General features: G+C 34.4%; 1 protein-coding gene across 1 annotated transcript; it reads right to left on the bottom strand.

The window, feature by feature from the left end:
• Positions 1-3,912: 3,912 nt before the first annotated feature.
• Positions 3,913-11,766, bottom strand: LOC126978766 (cdc42 homolog). The gene is made up of 5 exons (XM_050827822.1): positions 11,635-11,766; positions 8,476-8,724; positions 8,276-8,385; positions 7,840-8,037; positions 3,913-6,938 (listed from the first exon to the last, which is right to left on the bottom strand). The coding sequence occupies exons 2-5, from the start codon at positions 8,651-8,653 to the stop codon at positions 6,849-6,851; spliced, it is 576 nt and encodes a 191-aa protein (XP_050683779.1). The 5' UTR covers positions 8,654-8,724; positions 11,635-11,766; the 3' UTR covers positions 3,913-6,848.
• Between the last annotated feature and the right edge of the window lie 6,134 nt (positions 11,767-17,900).

Below are 17,900 nucleotides of genomic sequence, written 5' to 3'. Positions count from 1 at the left end.
TACTTAAATACAAGTACTTAGTGATATTTACAACTTAATCTTATTTTTTTAATATATTTACACAAAATATTTACAAAAGGAGGAAAAACTAGGGATTGGTGGCATTTTTTTTATTTATTTATTTTACAGAATGCGATAGAGGTACATTATTACATTTTTAAATTTAAAATTTAAAACATATTATAAATAATGCTACTCTCGTGAATTCACCCTGAGTGCAACAAAACGGATTCGTCTGTGAGGCTATTTCGTTGATTGTACGAAGTGCGCGCGTCTTCGCTGCCTGGCTTAACAAGTAGTTGCGCGCGGACGGTTCCATCAGCAACGGCGGCCGACGTCGGTGCCATACGTATCTATCCGGAACAACAAAATGCAGTCTACCCAATATGTCCGCATTAGGCACTTTCCCTCTTAAGACTTTAAATAGATATGAGATCAGCGCCAGGTCCCTTCTTAGTCTCAGCTCGCTAAAAGGGTAAACCCCGTAAAGCCTCATGTACAGGTACCGCGTAAATTTGTTTTGTATACGCACTAACATTAGACTATATTATTTGGCTTGAAAATACATTTATTATTATCAAATTATTTATAATTTATAATAATTTAGGATTTGGGATTTTAATTTGGGATTAAACTGTAGGTATTATTTAGAAAACGTCAGGCACTCGAGTGGTTTTGACTGATCACGTGATTAAAGTACTGCGAGTACCTTACCTCGAAAACGCCAGTGCTCACAGTAGAATATGGCAGCGATTTATGACGTCATATATTTCCCTAGGGTACTGCGGCATTATACTGGCTATATTCATAACGGAACGAATTTTTCTAGTGATAGCACTGTGCAGTGCATATCGGAACATACCCTATTCAAAATACTAAGGAGCATAGACTTACATAGCAAAGCTTACGCTAGTAAATTACTATATTCATCTATGCTAAGGAGCTAATTCCATGTGTGGCTGACTGTTTACGACTTTTTATTTATTGAAGTAGGCGTTACCTTGCGGAAATCCATAATTATACAAATGATTTGAGTTTTCTTTAGTGTTAATTCCGCCCATATTTGTCTTTAGACAATTCGACACGTGTTTTGCCTCTACACGAGGCATCCTCGCCTGTAGAACGGTCTCGTGCCAGATTTTGGCGAGACAACACGTCCTGAGGATGCCTCGTGTAAAGGCGGAACACGTGTCGAATTGTTTAAAGACAAATATTGGCGGAATTAACACTAAAGAAAACTCAAATCATTTGTATGTTTACGACTTGTCAATAAAAACGGTTACAAAAGCGCTTTCCTTTTTTATTTTATTCATCTGTACGTTAGTATATATTGTTAGTCTGTGTGCTCATCCGAATGGAATGAATGATACCCGGTTAATTTTTTTACTATTTCATTCATATTTTTTTAAGCACTAGTTGACTATTATAGTCTAGTACCCGGGAAAGGACAATTAGTTATTATTGCTTAGTATTATTGTCTAAGAGAAGTGTCATTTTCTCGTTTGTAAGGTTATCTATGTATCTATTATCTTATCTAGATATAGAGGAATCAATGACAAAAAAATTCAAAACATGTTATCGTTTGATCTGTGTATCTTATATGTATCGCCTTCTTTGTCAGACATTCGAATAGTGATAATATCTTTAGGCAAGCTAACCACTTTATATTAAATCAGACTGATCCGATTACACTCGTTTGGGTATAGTCGGCTCGTTTAGTCTAAGGGGGATTCTAAAGTATTATGAACCTCACGCTGATGAGGTTTTGCTTGTGTCGTGTGTTTTAAAGCACACGGTGTTTTTCCTGAGCTGTTGAATGTTTTGGCGCGTTATACGTGTAAAAGACAGTGTAATTCCTAACGCATTTTAGAAATAGGCAATTTATGTAGCAAACAGGTGGTCTATATAATGATCATATAATATGAGGCATATGCATCATAAAACGTGTACTGTTCATATCGGCCCGATGACATCGTCCTGCGTCCGTCACCTTGAAACCAAAAGATGGAGTGTGCGTATGATGCGGCTTTAAAAGTTATTGAAGTAGTATTGCGTTATCGCTTATATTTAGGGACTCCTACACAAAACTAGTCCCGGATTCATGCAATCGAAATCTCGAGCGATTGCCAATTTCGTGGTCATCTGGAAGGCAAAGCCAAATTGGCTTCAAAGAAACTGGGCGCCATTAATAGAGCACGGCAATACTTCAAGCCGGCCCACATACTAGCGCTCTACAAAGCGCAGGTCCGGCCACACATGGAGTATTGCTGTCATCTCTGGTCTGGCGCACCCCAGTATCAGCTCGATCCATTTGACCGCGTGCAACGCAGAGCAGCTCGAATTGTCGGGGACCCAGTGCTCTGTGAACGGCTGGATCACTTGGCGTTGCGTAGAGACGTCGCTTCATTGTGTGTCTTCTACCGCATTTATCACGGGGAGTGTTCCGAAGAGCTGTTTAACCTGATTCCTGCCGCCGAATTCCACCTTCGCACGACACGCCACAAATTAGGATATCATCCTCACCATCTGGATGTGTGGCGGTCCTCCACAGTGCGGTTTTCAAGGAGCTTTCTTCCACGTACTAGAAAGCTGTGGAATGAGCTTCCTTGTGCGGTATTTCTGGGACGATACGACACGGGTACCTTCCAAAAAGCGCGTACACCTTCCTTAAAGGCCGCCAACGCTCCTGTGATTCCTCTGGTGTTGCAAGATATTGTGGGCGGCGGTGATCACTTAACAACAGGTGACCCGTACGCTCGTTTGTCCTCCTATTCCATAAAAAATAAAAAAATGAAATCCGACAGAACCATCCAGCGCAAAACTTAGATCTTTTACTAAAATCATGGATAAAATTATTATTAACCGCTACATCTTAGTAGATTTAGGTAATCTATGATCGACACAGTACCCACGTATGATTCTGACGATCTGACGAGTAAGTAATCATACTATTTTATGACAATGTGTGTTCAGGTAATAGCTTAAATGATCATACCATTGATTTAACGTTAAATTGACGTGACGTCATAATCGACCACCTTGCGACTAAGTTGTCAAGTCTCATTTGCCCAGTAATTTCACTACGGCGCCCTTCAGACTGAAACACAGTAATGCTTATACATTACTGCTTCACGGCAGAAATAGGCGCCGTTCTGGTACCCATAATCTAGCCGGCATCCTGTGCAAACGAACTGTGGCATGAACTTACTTGTGCAGTGTTTCCAGGACAATACTACATTACTTCATTAAAAAGTGCGCAAAAAAAGAATACTGGGAGAGTTTCTTGCGCCGCTTCTTCTCTCTCACAGCGCAATTTATTTCCAAAGCGGTAGTAGTATCTAGTATATTAGAAATGACATCAAAAAGAATTCAAAAGGAAAAATAAAGGAGAAGGCTCCAAAAATATTCTTATAGAATTACATTAACTCTTAACAATTATAGTCGGTAATCAATTAAATTCGTTTTACTTTTAGCGTTTTTTTGTTATGGATGTCGGTTTTTATTTCATTTTAATAGTTTAAATATTGAAGAATTAATTGTTTCTACAACCTCTCTCTCAAGCAAATTAAAATATAACTTCTTAACGACATGACGTATTCCTTTCGTAGATATCAGTTGGCTGATTTCGATTTTCGAGCTCTCGCAGCTCACATCTCCGCTATGCACAGCTCACATCTCCTCCCCGTTACACATCTCTCCGCTTTGGTGGAAATTACCTGACCGCTTCACGGCTAATCTCCTCTCCTCTCCGCTTGGGAAGAAACCGGGCCTAAGAGGCTGGCAGCGCTCCTGCGATTACTCTGTTGTAGCAAGAGAATGTGGACAGTGATATTTTCCAAGGTCAATTATAATCATACTAATCTTACATAGACATCAATATAGGTTAGGTCAACTTCAAATGAAAAAAACAACGAGTCTTATATACTTTATTAATACAATATACACCTATGTCTAGATACTGATACTGGAAGTATCAAAGAGATAATTAGAATACAAAAGTTACAAATATTAAACTGACATCTAAATAAATACACTAGAAAATAATTCGCTTGTTATATTATAATAACACTGCAAAAGATATATTATTTAATTATAGTTAATAAAATGCCGTCCTTATTAATTACTTTTTAGTAAAATTCACTTGCGAGTTCAGAGGTTGTACATTGGAGGAGGGATTAATGTTAATAATATTTGTAGCAAACACTCACTTTGTTACTGGTAGGTCTTTTAATTCCGGACTATGTTTAGTCGTTAATTTTCGATCAACTAGTAACTGGATAGTTTTTCTTTTTGTTATTCTTTAAGGCATAAGATGTTTGCAGATGCTTCAGTGACATCATAAGATGACTCAACAACTTCACAAATACCCTTATTGTAAGTATTCTGAGTGAGGCTCGTAAAGGACAAAACCTGCGTTTCAAGGCTTGAAGCACAAGCCACATTTATATAATATAATTTCACAATATAGGTGAATATTTTAATATTAAAAATCAGTTATGAGGTGCAATACTTAATAATGCAAATTTTCAGATTCCTTAGTCACTATTTTGTGTGTATTAATGATTTTAGATTTTGCTTGCCAATTGAATTGATGAATGATTTCTATTAATATTTTATGAACAATATTAATAAATAACTTAAATAACAAATATGACAACACAATAACCATTACATAATATGTCATCTGAATACTTTTCAGTCTAATTGTTGGCTACATAGATATTATTATAAAATAATAAAATTAATATAATACACTATTAATATATTTGAAGTTAGTTATACAGTCGGCATTATTTTAGGTATATTTATAATTTAAAATTACTTGTGAAGTTACAAAATTGACGTAGTATTTGAAGATAAGCCTTGCAGACCAACAGCCTGTTTGTTTGTCAATTATATCTAAATATGGCTCTTATATTTACATGATTGTATATAGTTGAGATGATAAACTCGCAACTTAGTTTCTAGCGGGATTTTACAAAACTATGAAAACACCAGTATCTCAATATATTTATAATATAGCTATATTGTTTACTAATCTATAAAGTTGTGATAAGATTGTAAAGGGGGGTTATTGTCAATAATTTTCATTATTAATATATCAGGCAATGAAAACCATAGCAGCCTGACTATATTTTTATAATATTGTTCAAAGCCATGGCTCTCATGGCCTCATATAGTCAACAATATCATTTACACCTGAGGTGAAGTGAAGTAACAGAGGGAGAGCTCGACCACAACTAATAAATGGAAATTACTTTTCCTATATTACATACAGTCTGTAAAACTTAATAAAATGTTTAAATCACTATTCCCAATAATAGTATAAAATGTTTTTAAAACCAAATTGGTTTCAAAATGTATATTGGATTGTATATGACAATTAAATCAAAATTTAAAATTAGAAGTTTGTGTTCTGTATGAAGGAACACTTTCTTTGCAAAATAATTCTGGGTATGCAGACAGAAATTCTCCAGCCTGGAAGAAAATCCGTGAACTTAGCTTGCTGATCAGCCAGCAAAGATCTATCAATTGTGTGGGTGGTGCCTGTGAGGACCCAAATGAGCTCCTGCACTTTTAGCCAGATTTGAAAAGTTATACATTTCTCTCACAATGCACGACCAAAATTCATGAGTGCATGAATTCGGAAAATTAGAAACCCGATAACCAAATCGAATCTTGACCTGATTACCACCTAAAAGGGGACTTTTTGGGTAGGTTTGTTATTCAATACATTTGAATATATATTGGTAAACATTCAAAGATATCACCACATTAATGCTTCCTGTCAGTACCATATCATACCTGAAGTTCACACAGGTATTTGAAAATTCATACAAGTAGAGGGGCTGCTATATGGATACACAGCTATGCCTTTTTGAGTCTCCAAGCAGAGGCCATACGGGCAAGAGGATCACGGGATGGGGAGTGGTGAGACAGTCGCCCATAGATATCCGCAACAACAGGTGTCAAGAGATCTGTTTCCAGGCCTTTATGGTGGCAGAATGCTTTTTTCTTGAAGGTCCCTAAGTCATATCGGTTTGGGAAAACAGCAGCCGGTAATTGATTCCACAAATTGGATGTGTTAGGCAAGAAATTTCTTGCAAAACGCGTGTTTGTGGAATGACATTGGTTGCCGAAAGCGGTAGTGTGAATGAACTAATTGTAATTCGATTTGAATGGCCCAGTGAATTACTAGGCCACTGTGACTTAGCATCTAACGGAATTTCACTTACAATCAGGTGTTTTCACCAGGAACATTTAGCTGATCTTGTTACTTGTTCTCAAAACAGATGTTTCCTGATTGTAAACAACTATGCTCATTATGTCAAACAGGCCGAGTGTTATAGCGATGTAGACACAATGACTTGTCTCAAATAAGAGTCGCCTCAGATATTAAAACATACACTTTCTTTTCCTATGTAAACAAAAATAATAAATTTAATATAAGATTACAATATACAAACTTTTATATTCACAGTACTTCAGACAAATTAATTATACTCCCAAACAGGCTGCGAGAATACAATAATAATGGATTCACTTAGTATGTCGATAACAAGATTAATGGAACATAATTATACCATTGTTATTTGTAATACGTACAAACTTAATATTTCATTGGTATTTATGTATAAACACAGCAAGCATAAATAAAGTATTTTTAGTTAAATGAATTAAAATGCATTATTTGAATAAACAACAAATGCAGCCTTGTTGTGATAAAAGATGGCCAAGTAGATACTGTAATATTCAAGAGTGAAAGCCTGATCGTTGCTCTACAAAATATTGAATGAATATTACAGTTTATTGTGTCTCAGCGAACACAATTACCAGTACAAGTGTTATTACAAAACAACACATTTCCTTCTCTTTACAGGTTCTGGAGGCTCCAGAGCAGCTAAGATTGCTTCATCAAAGACATTCTTCAGTCCTTTCTGAAATATTCATAAACTTTTAACTGAATAGAATTTATTGATTTTATATATAGAGTATGCACTTGTAATGGTGTGTCATACAAGTGGTAGAAGGGGTTGGGAAAACTTTCACACCACAATCTATTTATATAAAAATGAATTGCTGTTTGTTAGTCTCGCTAAAACTCGAGAATGGCTGGACCGCTTTGGCTAATTTTGGTCTTAAATTAATTGGGAAGGTTTAAAAGGTGAATATTTATGGTGAATATATTTTGACTTTGACTTTGAATAAATATGAAATGCTCGGAATTAAATAAAAACAACGATTATGATTTTCCTTTGATATGTCTCCCGTTGTTCAGAAATCAAATAAAAATAATAGTTTAAAAATAAATAACTAATTTGAAATTTATATCTTTCTAACTTTCTCAGGAGGTAAAAAATAAAATTAATTTTATGTAACTATAGTTGGTGGATTACTTACAGTTGTTGAAAATCTATCAAATAATTTTTATGTAAATTGATAAAATATGGCAATGTCTTCATTTAATATAAAGTTAATAAAGTTTTAAGAAAAAAAGATATTTATAAGTCCTACATGCTTATTCAAGTGTGTACGCAGACGAAGTTGCGGGTATCAGCTAATAATTATATAATAATCTGTTGATGGTATTGTTATATATATTCTGTATTTCTTAGGTGATGTAAGGTGATTTAAGCAAGTTCTTTGTTGATCAATGTTTACCTGTTAAATTGACATTTGCAATTTATAGTTCAAAATAATAAAAATAAACATCGTTATAACAATTTCATAAGTAATATTTTTGCTATAAAACAAATGAGGGTTGTGTTGAATTAATTTAGTCTCCTTAAAATATTTGAAAGAAGTGAGAGATATGAAAAACTGAATAATTAATATTACCTGAGTTAATGCAGAGCACTCAACATACTTCACAGCCTTCAATTCTTTAGCAAGCTTTTCTCCCTGTTCCAAAGAGACTGGTTTTTGCTTTATTTTCGCTAGCTTCTCCATAGTCCCTGAATCATCACGCAAGTCTATCTGTGTTCCTACTAACAGGAATGGTGTTTTCTGTTGGTGATGAGTGATTTCAGGAACCCACTGTAAATTTCAATAAAAAAAATAAGCTAAAACACAAAACTTTATGAAAGTACTATTAGAGGGAGAAAATTAATAAATGAATAAAAATCTCAACTAAGTAATTCATATAATCTTGACTAATTCCAAATGATTTTATTGCAGTAGTAAACTTACAAATGGGACAAACACACTATTATTAGTTTCTGTAAATAATTTAATAATAATAAATTCGTAAAATACACAACTACGGTTAATTTACCTTTTCCTTGACATTCTCAAAAGAACTGGGACTGACAACACTAAAGCATACAAGGAAAACATCTGTTTGTGGATAGCTGAGGGGTCGCAGTCTATCATAGTCCTCCTGACCTGATAATGAGGAAACACATCAGTGATTAACAATGTGATCAAGATCAAAAGCATTGAGACAAAGTATTTATTACTCTTCAAAATACATACCAGCAGTATCAAAGAGACCCAGTGTATATGGCTCTCCACCAATCATGACAGTCACAGCGTAATTGTCAAAAACTGTTGGTACATATTCCGATGGAAACTTGTTAGTAGTGTAGCTGATAAGTAGACAAGTTTTACCAACAGCACCATCACCGACAACAACACACTTTATTGTCTGCATCTTTCTTGCCTTTTCTATATATTTCCTTCAGTCCTTTTAAAATATCTTCTCATAGCCCTCTTTCACCAATTCTGAGAAAATGTACAGTTAAAAAAGATTAATGACAAGAACAGCTCATACATAAATGACAAATTAATGGGAAACATCTGGTGTTCTCAGAGTTTAAATATTATTGAATATTGGTTTCTTACCACTGACACATATTAGGATTAGCTTTAAGCAAATAACTATTGAAAGCACTTTATGTTTCAACCTTTCTGCAGAAAGTATTGATCATTGCAACATTTTAAATAAACATAATTTTTAATAAATGTAATAATCATGTTCAGGTTCTGTTGGGGGTTGAAATATAAAATGCATTTTCTAAAGAATTAAATAAAATACATAACATAAAACTAGCCACCAATGATCAAATGGATATTTTTGGTGTAAAACTTTGTGTGCTTAAAGTGGCGCATAGCCTATGGCACATAAACCTTTTCAATGAAACACCACTTTAATTGGTAGTAAATAAAACACATCAACCACTAAAACTTTCATTACTATTTAGTTATTAGAAAGCAGCACACCAATGTACATTAAAAAGATAACAGAACTTTAAACAACACTGAGAATGTTAGAGAGTTGATACTATAAACAACATCATCACATAAGCTTTGCAAATTAAAGAAGCAAGCAATCAGAGAGGCCTTTTTCTGTAGTGTCAAATATCCCGCAACTAAATTCACCCAGCCAACATGTGTTTAAGTATGAAACTTGCATAGATAAGAATGTTATATAGTTAGATTTTCAAATGCAATGGTATACAATAATGATATGATTTAAAAAAAACTGCTACACAGGAAGATCTTGTTATTATTTCGTAAATCAGAGTTTATAATCCTGTTATACTTCCTACAGCCTAAGATCCCACTGCTTGATTCTGCAAGCTTATTATTTTGATAAAATTAATTTTAAATAAATATTTAGGGAGTATGCTAAAATAAATTACAGATACTTGTAGTCAAGTTTTTATAGGCAACCTATTGCTAATACATTGCATACTCCCTAAATGTTCATTCAAAAATAGGTTAAATCAAAAAAACATGTACCTGCAGAATCAAACAGTGGAATATTGGAATTTATATATATTTAAATATACACAATAAGAATAGTACAGAAGTTTCACTTAGTTACTCCTTTGAAAGATTAGATCTAATTGTAGTGGACTAATCTTTACAGTTTACAGCTTTGCTTAAGAACTCATTTTTAAGGTGATTCACTAAATTCTAGATTAAAATTTACTTGTACTAGAGTATCAACATTTAACCCTTTATTTCAATAATTTGGGTTCATCATATATTGACAATCTTTTGTTTTAACTTTATACCAGTTTCTTTTTAGTGACAGGTTTAGTAGTTAGCTAGATAACACACATTGAGACGAATCTGGCTATTAGTCAAGGTCCATCTGGTTATAGTACAGTAGATGTATGTACCAGTATGGAAACTAAGCCTTGTGGATAAAATACTTACCTATGTGCCTACCTACCATTAAAGGGTTGTCACATTATTTTTCTAACCGACTTTTAAAAAGGAAGAGGTTCTCAATGCAACTGAATTTTTTGGAACAAAGTTCCTTATAGGGTATTGCGGAACATAAAATAGTAAAAAGCATAAGATTTTTATGTATAGTCTATGTATGATGAGTATAGTGTCTAATGCTATAGTATAGTCTACATGATGACTGTTGTGTAATATTTTTAAACAACAGTTTATTGAATGTTTTTCTTGGAAATATTTTTTTTAGTATTCGTTCAAATATTTTATTTGAAATAATTATGGGAAACTTTGAAATATTTGTTTTTAAACTATGTCTGTTGAAGTGTCACTTCTACCACAGTCATAAGGAATTCTTTCCTACAGTCACTCCACAAACATGTCTAAATGGAGCAATTATAGTTTTACTCTTTTTGTGAGTGTCAATTAAAAACAATTAAAAAGTGGGAATGAAGTGAAAACCCTCAGGCTCTTTAATTATAATAACACAGCAAATAAGCATCAGAAAAATCTATAATAAAACACAGACGCAATGCAAAATAAAGTGCCCTAAGCAGCATCAAGTAATGAATGTTCGGTTTAAATTGTTGTGTCATCATGATAAATAACAAACTTTTGATAGAATATTCAATCATAATATATATTAAATACCTGCACTAATTATGCCTCCTAGTAAACTAATTTAAATCTCAAAATATGTAGTAGTAAGAAAGCATATTAGATATATTATAATCCCTTATTAAATTACCAAATAACAATGCAAACTGGTCAGATTCTCTAAAAACTGTTTTCAATGTATTCAAATAACAAAACACAAGTGTAACTATATTATATTTACTTGTCATGCAATATACCTATCTTAATATAACATACAGAAACAAAATTCCAGAAGGTAAGGAACGGCCGAACACTTAACGTTGAAGCAACAATCACTTTCAGACTGAGAGTTAGCCATAGTATTTACCATAACTACTACCCCAAAAGAGAACAATGACCTAAATGAAAGCCATAATTAACATAGACGCAAAATATAATTAACACTTCGCCATAAAAACTAAAATAAAATATGTAAAAAATATAATTTTGGAGGTACTCATAATGCGGTACGAAATGACGATATAGATACCTAAGTCCTACGAACCGCCATGATCACTTCCCATTTCCCAACTGTACAAACAAGTACGTGTAGAAAATATACAAAATATAACAATTGCAACTCCTAAACATCCGAACGTGTAAGGACATGTTCATAAAATTCGGATTAGACAAAAATCTACAAAAACTTTGAAGGAAATCCGCAACAAATTTGCGATATATTTATGTAATCAAGTCACAATACATGACTGTGACGTCCATTTTGTACAACAAAATAATATGAAATCCCTTGTTTATGATTACATATATACTAAAAAACAAATGCATCGAGACTTATTTTCTACTCACCGCTGTAAGGACACAGTGACACAAATTTTTAAACTCAAGAACTTTATGTAGAAAATACTATTCAAAAATCACTTAGTTGCAGATAAATGTTGGTTAGATCATTCAATTCAGCGGTGACGCCATTGATATTTGTTTTTTTTATTTATTTACACTTTAGAGCATTGGCAACGAGACTATCAGCTCAAAAATAATTTCCATAACAAGTACATACCTCATAAACTAAATTTTTTGATTTATTACATTATAGTAAAATAAACTACAAATTAAAATTTAAAATATAAATTTACTTAATAAATAAAATAACATCGTTTCTCGCTCATAAATTCTTTTGTCTCCTGATAGGATTTTAGCAAATTCTGGCTATAACAGCATTCACGGCTTTCTTAGTTCTAAGTTCTAACAGCAACCAGCTGACCCAATATCTTAATCTATTCGACGGAGGATGTGTTTGTATATCAGCTTTCTATAGTACGACATACGACTGACTATATAGGTAGGTATTATAATGAAGTAGCGTCAGTGACTTCACTACAAATTGAAAGGACAAGCGATATACAACTTAGGCTGAGATAGAACGGCACAAAGCTGTATATCCTTCACGTAATCCATTTTAAAATTTATCACAATGGCAACATTGCGACAAACAGTAGTACTGTCATGTTGGCGATTATTTTACGTATATATATTTTATTGTTTTGAAACATTTTTGATGTGTACAGATTCCTTTAAACTCATAAAAGTTGTAAGCACTATGGTATTAAAGTAATCGAAAAAAGATATGCAGAATTTAAGATCAAAGTAGAAGAAAATGAGATCCTTCAACAGTAGGTACTCATACAGTTCGTTTAATGTTACCAACTGCATAATAGTGACAGATGCGAAAAGTGTAGGTACTTTTGGCCATAAAAAGTTTTAATCTTATGTCTGTTTATTTTATTTTTTATATAAAATTGCCTTTATTAGTTATAACTCATAGAGATATAGCAGGAAATGAAATAGTTGACTTGGCGGCAAGACAAGGATATTTTTATGATTTTAAAATTAAGTTCACGGATTTCAATTTAGTATTGAAAGAAAAGCAGAAGAAATTGTGGAATAACCTCTGTAAGGAATTTTTTTTAAAACAAAGGAATATGGTTTGCAGAATTTCAAAATGAAGTGCATGGACAACCGTGGAATATTAAAAATAAATGTGAATCTAGAAAATTTACATAAATAGTAAATAGAATGAGGTTTGGTCATTGCTTGGTACCAACACATTTAAATAGGTTAAAAATTTGTCCTAATTAGAAATGCAACCATTGTGAATATGAAGAAGCTGATATAAACCATAAAGTAATCAATTGCCCAGCATTCAGTGTAGAAAAGCTACAATTTAGTAAGTGAAAAAGACACGATTATGACAGACAACAAACCTAAATTTGTACCCCGCCACATCAAACACTTATTGCAGAACCTAATTTTTATAAACCTATTTATAATTTTATTTGTAGCACTGTAGAGAAACTGCATATATTTATAATTTTAATCATACTTCCATATTTAAATGTAAATTTGTTTAATGTGTGGCTTAAAGAACTTATGTCCGAAGCCGTTAATAAATTAAAAAAAATACAACTCACCGACCACAGTAACGTTACAAGAATTAATTTTAAAATTATCAGGTAGCAGCCTATTATGGTATTAAAAGAGGTAGATACGTCACTAGCGCGCCGAAAATCAATCGCCTAAATGGAGTCAATTGGTTCCTTTGGTCGTAGTCGCTCTCTCGATACGAAAACGGTACACACGCGTTTGTTGTTGACAGAAGTGCTTACAAATTGATATAGGTACAACATTAAAATGCTGTCTTGTGTTATGGGAAGATGCACTACTTACGAAAGTAAAAAAAAAAGTAATAGAAATAAAGAAAAAATATACCATTGTTAAGAAATCATGAATTTTAACAATTTATTTGATTTCATTATATTTTATCAAACAAAATAAATACGTCGCCATGACAACGCCGATCGCCGCCAAGCCGATCATAGATAAACGTACAGAAGTGACGAAATATTGATGCTGTCTTTTGCGGGATGATCGAGGTAAAATATATTAGAAAATGATGTAAAAAAAGTCGTTGTTGCAGCGAATGTAATAATTTTTAATAAACAAGTGCGTACCTATATAGGTAGCTGAACCATTACCTTATTGTAAAAAAACGCTCAACAAAAAGACATTCATAAATAATATAAGATACAAGAAATAATAATTGTAATCTTAAAACTTTTTGGGAGCCGTCGTTAGTAAAATTGTAAAAATGGGACTCTTACTGTAGATACCTTTCAGTTTTGGTATCTGTATGTTTTTAATTATTTTATGTATAAATAATTGATATGATCAATGTGGCTATATATTATATTCAATATTTTTTTTTTTATAAAATGACACATTATCTACCTAATTTCAATGCAGTACTTTATAGCTTTTACTACATGAACTCATGAATGAATCGTAATTTAGGCATAAATCATGACTGATGAATTAACTTTTTTTTTCTATACAAATACGAAGCAATTAGCAAATTAGAGTTAGTTATCTCTTTTTCGCTTGCGGTAATTGCATTTACTATCCTTCTTTGACGTGTAAACGTAATGTAGTGTGCTATTGCAATGTTAAATTATTCATGTGTGCGATAATGTATCATTTTCAAACACCAAATGTAGTCTACGTAACCTATCTATACTTTTAAATATCATTGGTAGCAGCTGTTTATCTATTTTTAATGACAATTTCTATATAAATGCTCCTAAGAATTTGTAGATTTCAAGTAGCTGAAGGGTCCTGTAGTAGTAAATGGCCTATTGCTGTTCTAATCATCACTTGTGAAATAATTCACTCTAACAAATTATGACACTAACCTTGGATATTCAAACTTCAAACAGTAGGAATCTTAGAATAATAACGCCCAAAACGTGAGTAGGCCCAAGCGAAATGAACAATTTCAATGTGGTCTTATAAGGCTACATACGTTTCCCGTCGCGTCAGTGTCACACCCATAGAATAATAAATAATAATAGATCCCAAATTCGTTCTCGGCACCCTCGTGAACCTCGGATACGATATCCATATTGTTGCTATCTTTATATCCAATAATTTAGTTAGTATCGATCGCTAGAGCTTTATCTACAATCAATTGATCCAGAAAATTGAAGTAGGCGTTACTTTGCGGAAATCCATATTTATCCAAATATTTTGAGTTTTCTTTAGTGTTACTTCCGCCTATATTTGTCTTTAAACAATTCGACACGTGTTTCGAGATGTGAGGCACGAGGATCATGAGTGCTAATCCATCTACCCCCGTTCTGTTCGTTTAGCATCTCTCTCACTATACGGCTGTTATAAGCTGGGACTCCGACTTGTTGGAAGAACAGGTGCCGTATCCCGGCTAATGACAAATTCTCCATTTCTTCAAGTACGTCGTTTAAACTTTGGACATATTTCGTGCCGTAAGTGCCGTTAAAAGTTTCTATAGAAATTATCTTGCTTTTTAATATTCCACACCAATAATTGATTGATTGATGATTAGTAATCAATATGAATGGAATTCCATTTTCAAATTTGTAAACTTTCTTTTTTTTATTTGTAAGTATCACCACAGTACTCGAATTTAGATTTCTAACATGAAGTTTGAATAGGAGGTGAGTTTTCTTCCGTGTAAAAATAATAAAGTAGAAAATTTTGTGTTTCCTTTAATTTAAAGTAATACATATCTTTGAAAAGATTGATCCTTATCAGCAACGAGTCCATTAGTTCAATAATACAGAATGTAATATTTTTTAAAAATCATTCGGGTCGATTTTTGTCAAAAGTTCGAGAAATTTTAAAAAACTAAATATACAGTTATTGGTTTCTTATAGACCGAGGACATGACTCACGATTTTAGTCTTACGTCTCATATTTCAGCGTTTTTAACTATTATTAAGTTAAACTAACTTAGTAATTAATTATCACTAATTAAGTAGGTAATTAACTTAACTAACTTTTGCTATTACTAAGAGGGTGAATATGTTGACCAAGACTTAAAAATATTTTGTAAAACGAAACAAGTTTTTCAGATGTTGTGCGAGCACAATATGACACTATAGATAGAATCAATTTTACTGCATTCGATAACTTGTAGATAAATTGCGGGGAACAAATGGCCTTCGCACCGGTCAATCGCATAAACAAGAGTACCAGGAGAACATGGATCGCTCGGAGATACATTCAACGTGTTCAACACAGTTCACACGTCACACTCGGTCTTGGCAACACGGCACAACGCGTCACGCTCCTCACCTCGATATTCAATGAGCGGAATTTTAAATTTAAATATTGTACCTAGTTGTAGCTTGCACACGTATTTGATACTAGCAGCACCCGCGACTTTGTCCGCTGCCCCTCAGACTTTGTGCAATGCGGTCTCACAGTTTTGCTTTTTTTTTATGACATAGGAGGACAAACGAGCGTACGGGTCACCTGGTGTTAAGTGATCACCGCCGCCCACATAATCTTGCATCACCAGAGGAATCTTAAGAGCGTTGCCGGCCTTTAAGGAAGGTGTACGCGCTTTTTTTGAAGGTACCCATGTCGTATTGTCCACAAGGAACAAGGAAGCTCATTCCATAGCTTTGTAGTACGAGGGAGAAAACTCCTTGAAAACCGCACTGTGGAGGACCACCACACATCCAGATGGTGGGGATGAAATCCTAACTTGTGGCGTGTCATGCGAAGGTGGAATTCGGCGGCAGGAATCAGGTTAAACAGCTCTTCGGAACACTCCCCGTGATAAATGCGGTAGAAGACACACAATGAAGCGACGTCTCTACGCAACGCCAAGAGATCCAGCCGTTCACAGAGCACTGAGTCCCCGACAATTCGAGCTGCTCTTCGTTGCACGCGGTCAAATGGATCGAACTGATACTGGGGTGCGCCAGACCAGAGATGATAGCAATACTCCATGTGTGGCCGGACCTGCGCTTTGTAGAGCGCTAGAATGTGGGCCGGCTTGAAGTATTGCCGTGCTCTATTGATGACGCCCAGCTTCTTCGAAGCCAATTTGGCTTTGCCCTCCAGATGGCCACGGAATTGGCAATCGCTCGAGATTTCGAGACCCAGTATTCCGATACTAGGCGCGGCTTTAAGAGAAGTGTTCTCGAAGAGCGGTGATACGACAAATGGGGTTTTTTTAGTGGTAAACGCGCAAACTTGAGTCTTCTAGGGGTTAAATTGGACAAGGTTCAATTTACCCCATTCCGCGACCTTCTCGAGAGAGGACTCGATAGAAGACACAAGTTTCTCCCGGCACTGGTCGACGATTTCCCGAGAGAGACCTGCATGGCCCGTGTATACGGCATCACCAGTGCTGTTGTCCGCATAGCAATGTATGTTGGAGGTGTCCAACATATCATTGATATGCAGAAGAAACAGCGTAGGAGATAGTACACAGCCTTGGGGCACTCCAGCATTCACGGGCTTCGGGTTCGAGCAATATCCGTCGACAACGACTTGTATGCTACGCCCAGTGAGGAAGCTGGAGGTCCACTTGCACAAGCTCTCGGGAAGCCCAAATGATGGAAGTTTTGAGAGGAGCGCCTTGTCTTGTTGTCAAAGGCCTTTGCTATATCCAGGCTAACTGCCAGGCCTTCCCCCTTGCTTTCAATAGCCGCCGCCCATCTATGTGTTAGGTATACCAGAAGATCACCTGCCGACCGTCCATGGCGAAAGCCGTACTGTCGGTCGTTGGTCAACTGGTGACCCTCTAGGTATACTAAAAGCTGGCGGCTAATTATGCTCTCCATGATTTTAGAGAGAAGATAGCAGGGAGGTGATAGCAATAGGCCTGTAGTTCGCGGGATCCGAACTGTCTTTAATAATAATAATATATTTATTTGCAAAAAACATAGTATACAATGGTGTTTAAATTTAAATAAATAATAAGAGCTTACATGTTTTGCCAGCACTATTCCTAGCATGCAAATATTTAAACACAATAAATATAATCAGAATTTCATTTCCATAAATTCCTTAATACTATAAAAATTATAATCATTTAGCCAACTATATAGCTTATTCTTGAATAATCTAGAATTTAAATTTTTTATGCTACTCGGTAACTTATTATAAATACATACATAACTTTTATTATATTTGGTAATTTTTGGAACATCATGAAGAACGAGTCTTTGTGGATCACGTAGTTTCCGCGGATTTAGATCATTAGCTGATTTAAACAATTCTTTATT

The sequence above is a fragment of the Leptidea sinapis genome, chromosome Z, assembly GCF_905404315.1.
Source record: "Leptidea sinapis chromosome Z, ilLepSina1.1, whole genome shotgun sequence".
Lineage (NCBI taxonomy): Eukaryota > Metazoa > Arthropoda > Insecta > Lepidoptera > Pieridae > Leptidea > Leptidea sinapis.
The sequence above is the reverse complement of the archived record's forward strand: the minus strand, read 5'-3'. Positions and strand labels throughout refer to the sequence as shown.